Source organism: Typopeltis vanoorti, chromosome 4, assembly GCF_054136105.1.
Source record: "Typopeltis vanoorti isolate ZY-2024b chromosome 4, IOZ_Tvanoo_1.0, whole genome shotgun sequence".
Classification (NCBI taxonomy): Eukaryota; Metazoa; Arthropoda; class Arachnida; order Uropygi; family Thelyphonidae; genus Typopeltis; species Typopeltis vanoorti.
Genome location: NC_143552.1, coordinates 128,936,981 through 128,951,703, shown reverse-complemented (window position 1 = coordinate 128,951,703; position 14,723 = coordinate 128,936,981). Strand labels below are relative to the sequence as shown.

Below are 14,723 nucleotides of genomic sequence, written 5' to 3'. Positions count from 1 at the left end.
TAATGAAAGATCGTTCTCGTGACTGCAAGCCTGAAATGGATTGTGAACCCACAGAAATTTCTTATAAAAGTTATTCATAAAATATGTTTCCAAATTCTGTTTCAGAGTTTTGAGGTGGACACAGATGCTTTCCCAGTGGTTAAATTCTAAACTAATAAGTTTCAGGGCCCTATACAAAATAACCAATTTTCAAATTACCTTTTGAATACTATCCGGGGAATCTCCATACCTCCCTGTCCCTTTCATCACGCGTTCGTAACCAGGCTACTGTTGATATTGATTTATATACACATTCAAAACTATAAACAATTGTTGAATAATAGCACAATGATGTAGGCATAATTACCGTAAAGGGAGAAAAGTCACAAAACAGAAAAATGTTCCTACAAAATAACCAATTGTATTTACCTTTGAATGAGATCCACTAGTTGAGTGTCCAGCAAGTCAGCAAATCTTTCCTTTCGTTCAGCGTATTAATATTATCACATTGCAACTGATGGGATTTCTGTGTTGCTGTGGATTCGTTACAGACCTCTTTCTCTTCAGAAACTACATACAAACTGTCATTACAAACACGTTTTGTATTATCACTGTCATCCGAGCTATTTTTCCGTTTAAAGAAGGTACCAATGTACTTATCCATAATTGAAATACCGTACTTATTCGAATATAACTTGCCCTCGCATATAACTCATACCCCTGATTTTACATTTTGAAAAAAGAAATTAAAAAGTTTTGCATATAGCTAGCTCCCAAATGAAAAAAAAAGCTGAAACACGTTCAGAGCGGGGGTGGGTGGGGGTGGGGTAGTAATTTGCTCTCGCAGTAAAAACACGCCCTTTCTAATAGCCACTATCACTATATTGCAGAGGCAAGAAAAATAAGTACTTTTATTATGTCAGTGAATAAGGTACCAGCAGTCTGTGTAATATATTTCTCAACAAATAGTGCAATTAGAGACAACTGGGATAAAAACGACACTAATTAATGAATCACATGTCCTTTCATATAGAAACTATGCTATTTAGACTCAAGCAAAACCATATGTTGTACCAGCAAACAGAGTATCTAACTAAAAACTATTGTTATGAATTAGATGCGTGTGAGTTTGCCTTCCCCAAAGCAGCAATAAAATTCAACCGAAGGTGTTAAAACTTAGAAATATATATATAGTGAATTGTTATGGCAGTTTCACATATGGAATTCGGTTGAAGAGAGTTAGCATTTCAACTCAACTGGCAGCTTGCTTTTATCTTTCCGTCGCACGATTTCCTAAAAATATATAAATACTGGGGTTAACTCACAACACACTTTGTCCAAATATTACTTAGCACTTCTGCAGATATATTGAGCCTTGGAGGCTCAATATATGTTGAAGGAGGAAACCCTTCAATAATAAAAATCAATAAACAACAAGCAGTTGGTTGAAATGTGGTCAGTGGTCATGTGGACAACACATATTCACTTCAAATCTGACAAAACAGCAAGGGAAAGTGGAAGCAATAAAACCATATCGTTGTTCACTTAATCCCTCTTTTATTACTTGTCATTCTTCCGTTACAAATTAAAATAGTGGCAGAATGTTCACGAAATGAACATTCTGCAGCTATTTTTATTTTATTTTTTAAGTATCCATTTTATTTCAATAATTTTTACTGATTCAATTTTAATTTGTTTTGTTTGGATAATTAAAATATATAGGTTTATATGGTTAATTTAAGTCTGCCTCTGGACCACCTGTCCCATCGTTGCAGACCACAGGTTGAGACACTGCTATAGAGTACTTTCAGCTTATGTGACCGCTAATTCATAAGTAGTATAGAAATAGAAGACATGACACAACATAAATAAAAAAAAGAATTTTAATTAGGAAAAGTATTTTGGAAAATTTTTAGTGTATTTTAACTTTTTCTTTGGGGGGGCCCTCCCTGGGTGCACCACTAGTTCCAGTAATTAGATAATTAAGTTAATTTAGCCATATCATTATTAGGTGTTGTGAAGTTCTTTTAATGTTTACATCTTTGAAATCTTAGGGCATTCCGAAGACATTGTGCCTTTCAATTAGAAAAGACCAGAGTTCGATTCTCGTCACGGTGAGAGGAATCATTAGATGTGCTTTTTCAATTGAAAGTGAGTAAGACTATCTCACACGGAAGTAGTAAGACTTTTTTCGTTCCAGAGACTACGGTTTTTCATCTGGATACGGGCATATCGGCCTGAGAACACACGCCATCAACAAACAAAAATACTATTAGCGGGTGAAGATGGCGTAGTGTGTGTGGATGGTGGATTGTGTAGCATGAAAGTACCCTGCCACATTCAGTCCTCAAGGACTCACTGCGGGAGGGCACTTCCTCATAAATTTATGAATTCATCTTAACGTAATGGAAGAACAAAGAATGGAGAAAGAGTCTGATATTGCCAGCAAAGGTTGGTCGATTGGTAGAGCCTCTGCTACTAATGGCTTAAGCAAGTTTGAGCACGGTTAGTAGTTGGACGGGGAACAATCGTTCGATGCTGTTGGCACACTCTCCCTTGATGAGTCTTTGGACTCCCTGGAGGTGTCACATAATAATAATAATAATAATAATAATATCCAATATTTATAAAAAGAATGACAAAACAGTCTGTGGAAATTATAGAGATATTTTTAGTATTTACTTCTTCCCTGAAGAACTGATTAAACCCATTTATGGAGAAGATAATTTTTGTCTATGAAGCAGGTTTCAGGAAAGTCAAATCCACAGTTGATCAGATATGTATAGTTCAAAAATTTCTTTAATAATTGTTTGAATATGATCAATATTCATTAGATTTTTGTTGATTCCCAACAAGTTTTGGAATACCAGATAACTTAGTAAGCCTTACTTGAAAAACTGTAGTCTCTGGAACGAAAAAAGAAGATAGTCTAACCCTAATACTTTTGAACTTACTTTTGCAATATGTTATCCAATCATTGCAGTAGATACTGGAAACATTAATAAACAAATCGCCACAGATTGTAGCATATGCAGATAATGTTAACATATGTCAAGAGCCAAGTAGAAGGAACATTTTGAATTAACACACAAGATAGGGTTAAAAATTAATCAACATAAAACCAAAATAATAAATACCAGTCAGAATCAGTTAATTGATACAAATGTGAAAATTGGGAACTTTGAAATGGAAAAAATGGAACAATTTAAATATTTAGGAGTAATGATCACAAGTCAACCAGATGAGATGGCCAAAGTGCAGAATCAAAGGAAGAAAATCAGGGTTCTTTTTTTAATCAGTTTTTTTTTTTTTAAATCCTCTCTCTCACGTGTATTCAACTCAAAAGATATTCATTAAAGACCAAAGTATAAATAATGTACAATGTATAATGTATAAATCAATAATTCATCCAGTTGTTAACTATGGATATGGATTGTATGGCCCTTCAATCCACATCCACATACAAAATATTTTTTGTATATTGAAGAAATCTTCTTAAGATTTCTTCAATATACAAAAAATATTTATGTTGTTGAAATCCTTGGTATTTTAATTGTGTAATTGTAATTGTATTAAAATATAACCACAATTACAAAAAAGAAAAGTTTTTATTTCATGGAATAAAATTATATATATATATATTTTTTTCTTTTTAAAGGAAAAAAAATGCAAAAGTCAACTTTAAGGGGGGGGGGTAATCTAGTGCTGGTTCTGCTTTATTAGTATTATTATTATTATTATTACACGACACCTCCAGGGAGTCCAACGACTCATGCTTGCAAAAATTAGGTCTTACTTTAGCAGTCTGCTTGCATTTAATGAAAAACTAACAAATGTGTTGGATGGGTGAGGCAGGTGCTTATATAGTGAAATTTATGACTTCAGAAAAGCATTTGACAGATTGCTTTTTCAGGTTCATATGTACATGTTAGTGAAGATGGGGGAATAACAGATTAGTCAGATAGTTAGATTGGCTGTCTGAATAATACCAATAAGTTGTGCATGGGAGGGGGGGCAATAATGTCCTATCAAAAATTTATTATTATTATTATTCAGGCTTCCATGGAGTCAAAAGACTCATCGTGGGAGGTCCTTCCTAAGAACATAAAGTCTGTCAAGACTCATCGAGGGGAGGTCCCCCCCCCCCCTAAGAAACACAAAGTCTATCATACCACTCCTTAAACTCATTGACCGTTCTCGCTCTCACCACTCCATCAGGCAATGCGTTCCACGGTTCAACCACCCTCCATGCAAAGAAACCACTCCTCACCCTCTTGCTCACAGTTTCCTTTCATAACTTCCAGGAATGGCCTCTTGTCATCACTCCTTCCAACTGTTCAATCAAGCGAAAGAACTCCCCAGTGTCAATCCTGTAACCGCCTCTCAACAGTTTAAAAGTCTCAATCATATCACCTCTCCTTCTTCTATCCACCAAACTCTGCAGTCCACATTCCCTCAGCCAATCCTCATAACCAAAATTGTACAGTCCTGAAACCATCTTTGTCATCCGTCTTTGTACCCTTTCCACAATTAATTTATCCCCTTCAAATCCTGGGGACCAAATCTGAGAACAACAGTCTAAGTGTGGTCTCGTCAGAGACTTATACAACGGAATGATAACCCTTTTATCTCTGCAGGTCAGTGTTCTTCTCATAATTGCAGCAATCCTCTGTGTTACCTTCACCACCTTTGCAATATGTCCCCTAAATTTCAGGTTTCTATCAACCATCAACCCCAGATCTCTTGTCTCCTCTACTTCCTCCAGTATCACTCCTCCCATAGAGTATGCAGCATCCCATCGATGCTTCCCAAACCTCAAGACCTTACATTTTGCTGCATTAAACTGACACCCCCCAAAAAATGTTTAAGAGCGTTTGTTCTTTTGGCCATTATTGGGATATTTACTTGTTTGCTTGGATTGCAAAGTTGAGGAGAGTTACAAAGAGCCATCTCATCTTACTTTGCAAAGATTTAAATAGATTTTGAGCTTGACAGATGAGTAGGAGTTGTAATATGAATAAGTGCAAAGATTTGCAGTTTTGAGGTGTTGTGCTGTGTACTGTATGTGTGGAACTATGCTCCAGGAAGTGGATGAGATTGGAGACCTCAGGTTGATGATCAATAGAAGTATGAATTACAGAGGATAACATTGAAAGTATTGTGAAGATTGCACAGTACTGTATATTGCTACTGTAATCAGGTGCATATTGACAAATATGTACCTGATTAAAGATAGATGGTTGTGTAACTGTAAAAAGCATTGGCTAGGTTAGGTTGTGGACTTTCTCAAATTTGGTCAACCAGTTTTCATCATGATGTGGAAACATGGACCTTCAAATTGTAATAGTAGTTATAGGAAATGAGCAAATGATCACAGGTAGACAGAAAAGATGATATGAACTTAGTGGATAGATCATAAGGAAATGAAGAAGAGGATTGAATATTTTTTTTTTTTGATTAATATTGAGGGCTAGAATGAGAGGCTGGTTGGTTGGTTTTGAATTATGGCTGAAGCAACTAAGCTATGAAACCAATGTGTTGTCTGTAAATTATGTATGTTCTTCTGGCACGGTTGCCTTTATGGGATGAAAAACCCTGCAACCTCCATATGAGACTGGCTAACTTACCTTCAGATAAGAAACTCATTAGATAGGTTTTTAAGTATCCTAAACATGAATGATAATAATAGAATTAAAAATGCATTACAAGATTAATTAGTCAATTATTATTGAAGCCATTTGAATGACAGAATGCATGGGAACAAGCATTCTGCTTGCATTTAATGAAAAAGTGACAAATGTGTTGGATGGGTGAGGCAGTGCTTATATAGTGAAATTTTTGGACTTCAGAAAAGCATTTGACAGATTGCTTTTTTGGGTTCATATGCTAGTTTAAGATGGGAGGAATAACAGATTAGTCAGATAGTTAGATTGGCTATCCGAATAATACCCGTAAGTTGTACATGGGAGAGAGGGGAGGGGTGATATAAAGTGATATAAAATTAAAAGCAGGCTTTTACATATAAAAAAAAAAATGGTGGTTTGAAATGATTTGTTTCTAAAGTTTAGCTAACTTAAGGCAGTCATGCCATTAAAATTTGGCTGGTTATGCAATGCTTCATATTTTTTTTTGAAGATGCAATGATTCAAATTAGCTTCAATGAAAACTTTAGTTTTGCTTCACTGTATCTTATAAGTAATGAAGACTGCATGACCAACAAAGAACCTCTCAGATTGAAAAATCAAAGCAACTTGAGAAGTGGAGGCATTCTCATCTGCTCATAATCTCATATTCCAATATTATTCATTACATCCTCTTACAGAGACATTCTACATTGGTATAATTTGTTATTAAGTTTGTTATGTAATGTTTATTTTGCATACAAAATAGATATGATTCAAAAAGTTATTTTAACATGATATATTTGAAATTGCTTATTATACTTAAATGGTCTTAATATTGTATTTTATTTAAATATAAGAAATCTACTATTTTCTAAATGCTGATTGATTACATGTTAAACTTCTCTTTACAGATGTGTTTATTAAAATATCAAATTGTAAATTTTTAATTAAAATTGATTTTCTAGTCTTATTTCTTCAATTAATGATTAATACACTGAATAAATAAATACAGTACATATATTCAATAACATTCTGTATTTTCTCCTAATATTATATTTCAGTATTCAGCCTTATTGCGACTGCCAGATTCATTGTCATACAGGGAAAAAATGGAACATGTTGATCACCTCATTGAAGCATTAGATCTTAGGAAATGTCAGGACACTAGTAAGTCTGGATTTAATATGAAGATTTTAATATAAATATTCAGTACCCTACTTAATTTTATATTGGTAGTTATCTATGCTGATGTCCTTTTGTTGGACTGGGTTTGAATCTAGAAATAATGTGAAGAATTCTTTGCATGGTCTTTTCAACTGAAGATGAGTTATCATCTCATATAGAAGTGACAGGGATTTCCCCCCCCCAAAAATAGTTTTTTTTTTTTCACAAAACAGCCAAACTGGCCAGAGAATACATGCAATTCACAGACAGATTATGCAGATAAGATTAACCATCTTGTGGAGCCTGTTAACTCAGTCAGTATAGAAGCCCTTTGATCAGAAAGACCTGGGTTCAGTTTCTGTCTATGACATGAAGAACCTTTACTATTTAACTGGTCTCATATGGAGGTGAAGGATTTTCTCTCCTTGAAGCCAGGTTTGAACATACAGATCTACAGACATTGAACACTTTGGGGAACCTTCAATGGCCCCTGGCTAGGAAACAGTAACTTCTGACAATAACTCATCTTGGATCTAAATGCCAATACTGGTATCCTGAATACTCCCATATGGTAACAACAACCATTTTGTCATAGCATCAACTTGATTTTTATATAAGAGCAAATTATCTTGCTGTGACAGGCCATCGGGACTAACGTTAAGGGAAAGACAAGATAACTGAAGTCACACACTGTATTTTCGTTTATTCAGAAGCTGTTTCATGATTGATAAAGACAACAGATTTCTTTTCTTCTTTTCTTTTTTTAATTATTAATTTTCAAATAAATACTGCCTTTCTGCATGATTAGCCTTTTTCAGAAGTTATTCCTATAATTTTATAAAAAGAAATTTTAAGGTATAATAAATTTTAATCCTTTATCCAAGTGTGAGCAAACAATGCTTCTGCCTGGAATCTCCACTTGGGCCTGGCTCCCACTGAAGAGACCTCAATAAAGGTCGAAACTAGTCTGGATAGTGGCCCTTCCCTTAATGCATAACATTATACATGTCCGCAAGGAGATGTGTTTTGCATTATGGGAGATCCTGAGATAGGAGAGATGTTAGCTTGCTCCACCTTTGCAACGAGTTGTCTGGTGTTGTACCACCTTACCCCAGTCCTGAAGATATTTTCAGGTGCAAACTTTGTTTGCTCACACTTGGATAAAGGATTAAACTAAATTTATTATAGTCTAACCAAGTGAAAAATAAACTTTCAACAATTTTAAGGTAATTTTCTTTCAATTATAATTTTTATTTATTTAAATATCTGTGGTATGTTTTGTAAAATGTATCATAAATTAATAACAAATCTGGTATTTATCTCTTTTTTTTTTTTTTAGTTATTGGTGATTTGGTAAAGAGAGGCTTATCAGGAGGTGAAAAGAAGAGAGCAAATATAGCGTGTGAACTTCTGACAAATCCAACAATGATTCTAATAGATGTAAGTAATAAAATTACTAAATGCCTATACTGAAAATGTTCCTTTCATTACAAAATTTTTGATTATTATTTATATTATTTCTCATAAAAGCCAGAAATAGCTAAGTATTTATATGCTTTCCATATGATGATGATGCAGTCTACAATATATTGTGTTTCTTCCCATGCTATCTGACAAAAACCATATTCATGTTAATCCCCTCCTGAAGAAGGAAAAAAAAACACCTCTTAATTAACTCTTAATAAAGTAAATTATACTTCGAGGGACTTTTGAATGAGGAAAATGCGAGGACTCACAGAGAAGATGGGCAAACCTTCTGAGGGGATGGTGCAGAACATCAATAGAGTGGAAGTGAAGGAGGCCATGAAGAGGATGAAGAATGGAAAATCGGTGGGCCCAGACAGGATTCCATTGGAGGCATGGAAGGCTCTGGGGGAAGAGGGAATTTGACCTGTTCATGAAAGTTTGTCAACAGGAAAATATACCCAAGGAATGGAAGAAAAGTACTCTTGTCCCCATCTACAAGGGTAAAGGGGATGCACAAGACTGTAAGAATTACAGAGGAATAAAGTTGATGTCCCACACAATGAAAATCCTAGAATGCGTTCTTGATGGAAGACTGAGGAAGGAGGTGGAGATTGCAAAGGAGCAATTTGGCTTCATACCTGGTCGATTGGCCACAGATGCTATCTTTGGGGTACGACAGATGATGAAAAAGTTTCGAGAGAAGCAACGGGAGCTACATCTGGTATTTATTGATCTGAAGAAAGCGTATGATAGAGTGCCAAGGCAAGAAGTCTGAAGGTGTCTGGGGGAGAAGAAGGTACTGGAGAAATATGTCAGTTTGGTGCAGGAGATGTCCAGAAATGTGAAGACAAGTGTCTTAACCTGCCTGGGAGTGACAGAAAGTTTTCCAGTGACAGTTGGCTTGCATCAAGGGTCTGCATTAAGTCAGTTCCTGTTTAATATTGTGATGGAGGTGGTGACGGAGGAAGTGAGAGAAGATGCACCTTGGACTATGTTGTATGCAGATGACATCGTGCTGTGTGCAGAATCAAGAGAAGAAGTGGCAGCCAAACTGGAAAGTTGGAGGAAAGTACTGGAAGAGAGGTATGAGACTGAGCAGAAGTAAGACCGAGTATATGTGTTGCAAAGTGGATGGCAGCCAGGAGACAGATCTGGAGCTGGAAGGAAATGTCATCAGGAAGGTCAGTGACTTTAGATACTTAGGTTCAAGAATGAAAGAGGATGGTGAGGCTGAGAAGGAAGTGGGATGCAGGATACAAGCAGGATGGAGGAACTGGAGAGAGATGGCTGGGGCGCTATCTGATAAGAGGGTGCCGATCAATCTAAAAGGCAAAATTTACAGGGCAGTAGTGAAACCAACTATGACGTATGCTTTGGAAACTGTGGCCCTAAGGAAAAATAACATCAGCAGGATGGAGGTAGCAGAGATGAGAATGCTTAGGTGGATGTGCAATGTGACCAGAAAGGATCATCTGAGAAATGGCTGGGACGCTATGTGATAAGAGGGTGCCAATCAATCTAAAAGGCAAAATTTACAGGGCAGTAGTGAGACCAACTATGACGTATGCTTTGGAAACTGTGGCCCTGAGGAAAAATAACATCAGCAGGATGGAGGTAGCAGAGATGAGAATGCTTAGGTGGATGTGCAATGTGACCAGAAACGATCATCTGAGAAATGACTATGTAAGGGGAATGGTGAAAGTTACCAAAGATACAGGAGGCAAGGTTGAGATGGTTTGGTCATGTGATGAGGAGGAAGGAAGAGTATGTGGGAAGAAAGGTCATGCAGATGGATGTGCAGGGGAAGAGGAAGTGCGGATGGCCAAAGAAGAGATGGAGGGAGATGGTGGAGGAGGACTTGAGGATGAAGAACTTGGATGTGGCTACAGCCCAAGACAGGAAGTTGTAAGTAGGGTCGCTGTTTGTGGTGAGTCTCCTCCACAACTTCCTGTCTTGGGCTGTAGCCACATCCAAGTTCTTCATCCTCAAGTCCTCCTCCACCATCTCCCTCCATCTCTTCTTGGGAAAAGCTGCAGAAGAAAAGCTGCAAAAGGAACTGCACTAGAGGAAGTAGAGGAGACAAAGGACATTAGGGATAATGATTGATAAGAACTTAATGTTTAGGGGACATATCACAAAGGTGGTAAAGGTAACTCAAAGGATTGCTGCAATATTAAGAAGAATGCTGACCAGCAGAGATAAAGTGGGGATTCCATCACATAAAGTCCTGATCAGACCAAATCTGGATTATTGTGCTCAGATTTGGTTCACTGAGATTTGAAGGGGATAAATTAACCTCAGAGAGTTTAATTTATCCCCTTAATGCAAAGGCTGATATGAGGATTCTACAATGTTAATTATGAGGATAGACTGAGGTCATGCAAACTATTGAGTTTGGTGTATAGAAGACGAAGTGGTGACATGATTGAGATGTTTAAACTGTTGAGAAGTATTTACAGGATTGACACAGGGGAGGTTTTTTATATTGCAGAACAAGGACAAGAGGATACCTCTGGAACTTGCAAAAGAAGGTGGCGAGTAAGAGGGTGAGGAGAGTGACTGAGACTCCACAGCTTTAGTCACTCTTCCTATTGTTGCTCCCTTCAGACATACTTTTTGACACCTGCTCCATTTTCACATCTTTCACTGTAGAATCTCCATACAGCACTACACTACTTTCCACTGTTCTACTGCAGTCATTCATTTCTGACTCATCTGTCACTTTTCTTCTTACACCTCCAACAACCAATCTCTTCTCTAATTGTCCTCTCTCACTCTGCACACACCTTAAATCATTCCTCAACCTTACCAATTCTTTTCTAATATTCTCACTTGGAGCCTCCATAGCTCAGTTGGTATAGATGAAGCCCTTTGCTCAGAAAGACCTGGGTTTGATTCCCGTTCATGATATGAGAAACCTTTATCTTGTCTCTTTCGACTAAAGGTGAGTTAACCAGTCTCATATGGAGGTGGAGGTTTTTATCTCCCAGTAACTCAGATTTTTCATCCTTGAAAACAGGCAAACCAGTCCCACGAACACACACACACACCACCACTATAGTCATAAATACTTACAGCAAGGAAGGCAATGGGAACCACCTTGTGTTATTATCTCCTTAGTAATCAGCTGCAACCCTCTCAAAAGAGAGGAAGCTACAGGATTAGGATTAGAATTCTTACTTGTGTTCGTATCTTTCATGCTGTATTCTTTACCATTCCTCATTTGTTTTACTACCATTCCATCATCTTTTGCATCTTACTACACCCTGCCATGTCATTTACCACACTGCATTCACTACTTCTGATTTTCGTTACATTCAGATTGCTTTTGTCATTCTTACTACCATCGGCTGTTTTGTTCAGCAGATCACTCGTTTGCTTTTTCAAAACTTTCTTACTACTCATTTACTGCTCTTTTACAGTCTCTCTCTCTCTCTCTCTCTCTACATTACTTACTGCTCATTACATTACTGCCCATCAAGTCCACATTCAAATCACACTTTGCACACATCCTCCATCCATCTGCCTTAAAAATCCATAATTTATCGACATAATCTAATGAATACATATAGCACACTTCATATTTCACAAAATGGCTAAAATCACAATTTAAACTCTTGTAAAGGCAAAGCTGCTGCCATCTTTCTTTCACTGGTTACTATACTTCGCTGTAAGTTTAATGATTTTATAAACAAATTCAAACAAACAAGCACACATACTTCAAACACTACAAGTATGTAACTTCTACTGCAACTCTTACATATAAACACACAATTATCCACAATTAATTGTTCAAAAAAACTTCTTTGAACCAGAAGCCTTCTTTTCACAAACCTGCCGGTGATCATACCACCTATCTTAAAGAGATATGGGCACTGGTTGACTAATTTGGAGGAGAATTGTTGATAGGAGATTATTAATAATGTAAATCCAATCATGTAGTGCTGTTGTAGTAACCTTAACACCCCTTGATGGTACATATGTACCCTTAAGGGGTGTTCAGGCTCTATTGAGACATAGAATGATATTTGATTATGTATTATATATATACCAATTATACATTGTAATGTATAATTGGTATTTTGCTAACATATATTGCTGGTTAAATCCCATATTGCCAGTCATCCTCATCATTCATTCATTCAGTATTTAAGTGAATGTTTAATAATAGAGCATGCTACATGAAAGCAAGGAACTCTAGTCTTTTATAAACTCTAGCCAGTTCAATGTATTGTGTATGGAGGTCCTCCTTCTAGCATCCTGCTTCAATTATGAAATGATAATATGGATAGCTTATTATTATAAAATAACAATAGTAAAATAAATTAAACATTTTGATTGACACACTTAAAACTTCAAATACCATTCAGGATTATGAGGAATCCTTATAATTCATCCAGGGTCATAAGCACTTTTCAGCAGAAGATGAGTTAGCTGATCTCATATGGCCATGGCAAGTTTCTCTTACTCCCTACAACACTGACAAAACAGGCTAGAAAGCATACACACTTTGATAGGTATAGCAAACTATGGAGATATAGCTTTGCTCTTATATCACAAAAAATTCAATTTATAAGAAAGCCAGTATTGGATCTAGTATGTAGGAAGGTGTGTTGGAATATTAGTGCTCTTTCTTGATTCATGATAATATCAAGCATGATATTATGCAATAGCTAATATTTCTATCAGCAGAAAGAGAGTAGCGACTAATTGTAATATAAGCTTGCTGTCTCAGCCAGATTAATATTTTATAAGACTTGGTCAGATTTACAAATGCATATACAAACTTTAGAATCACAATCTTCCTTTAACATGTTAGGGACTGTCACAGATAAGAGTAATTTTGCTTCATATAAATACAATTGATGCTATGATAGGGTTGTCAGTTACTTCTATGTCAGTTATTTTTGTCATTTACATGTATTTTTATTCTGGCTAATTTGTCTGATTTTGTGGTATGGTGGGGAAGGAACTCCTGTCACTTCTGTATGAGATTGTCTTTAAAAAACTTATAAAGCTTCGTGTTCTAGACAGGATTGTAATTCAGAGCTTTTCACCAAAGGACATTATTTATACTGACTGAACCATGAAGACACCCCAATTAAATAAATTCACATGTCATAAGCTCATATAAAATATTATCCAAAGTAATTTTAGCACACAAAGGAAATATTTAGTTTGTTAAGATGGATGTGGTATAAACAATTTGGAAAAGTAACAGGAAATTAAATACCTAAAAGTATGTTATTATTATATCATAATGCATTATCAATAGAATTTTATTGCATTGAAATAACAATTGTTTTTGTCTTAAGGAACCAACAACAGGTTTAGATTCAAGTACAGCTCATTCCTTAATGGTGACATTAAAGCAATATGCAGAAAATGAAAAGAAAACTGTGATTGTTACTGTTCATCAACCATCAAGTCAGATATTTCATATGTTTGATCGACTATTATTACTTTGTAATGGCCAAGTGAGTAATTGAAAATCACATTTTTTTAAAAATTTTTGTAATATTTCTTATTATTATTATTATTATTATTATTAAACAAGACCTCATGGAGTCAAAGACTCATCTAGGAGGTCCTTTTATCTCACACACATCTCATCATACCGGGTCTTAAACACATTCAAACTCCTTGCAGACACCACACTCTCAGGCAAGGCATTCCAATCATTCACAACTCTGCACGAAAAAAACCTCCCTCTCACTCCCCTACTCACACCCTCTTTATACAGTTTCCAGGTATGACCTCTGGTTCTCCCCTGATCTCCCACTATTCTCTGTAGAACTTCTCCACCATTGATCCTATAACAACCCCTTACCAACTTGTAGGTCTCTATCATATCTCCCCTCTTCCTTCTCTCCACTAGACTCTGCAAATTACATCTTTTCAATCTTTCCTCATACTCAACATTCCAGAGGTCAGAAACTACCTTAGTCAGTCGCCTTTGGACCCTTTCCAACATCTCTTCATCCTTCTGAAAACCAGGTGACCAAATCTGGGCACAATAGTCCATGTGTGGCCTAATCAAAGCCTTATACAATGGAACAAGAATCTCCCTACTTCTACACGTCAGTGTCCTCCTCATCATTCCCAGAAGTCTTTGTGTTGTCTTCACAATTTTGGCGATGTGTCCCCTAAATTTTAGATCCTTATCCACTATCACTCCCAGATCTCTTATTTCCTCTACTTCCAACAATATATTCTCACCAAGCATAAATTCTGCATCCCATCTTTGTTTTCCAAATTTTAAAACCTTAAATTTTGTAACATTGAACTCGCATCCCCATTTGCTTGCCCAATCACTCAATTTATTCAAGTCTTCTTGCAAGGCCACAACATCTTCACTACTCTTTATGGTTCGTCCCAACTTTGCATCATCTGCAAACAACTGAATATCTCCATCCAAATCTTCGCCAATATCATTAATATACAAGTTAAATAGTAATGGCCCTAAAACAGATCCCTGAGGCACTCCAC

At 36.3% G+C, this 14,723-nt stretch overlaps 1 protein-coding gene across 1 annotated transcript in view; it reads left to right on the top strand.

Moving 5' to 3' along the window:
- The window catches only part of LOC150107670 (uncharacterized), a 115,945-nt gene that overhangs the window by 22,805 nt on the left and 78,417 nt on the right, over positions 1-14,723 (top strand). Inside the window, exons 3-5 of the mRNA XM_090391455.1 lie at positions 6,665-6,770; positions 8,107-8,207; positions 13,550-13,711. Coding sequence (XP_090247581.1) covers positions 6,665-6,770; positions 8,107-8,207; positions 13,550-13,711 — 369 coding nt within the window. The remainder of the gene's footprint in view (positions 1-6,664; positions 6,771-8,106; positions 8,208-13,549; positions 13,712-14,723) is intronic.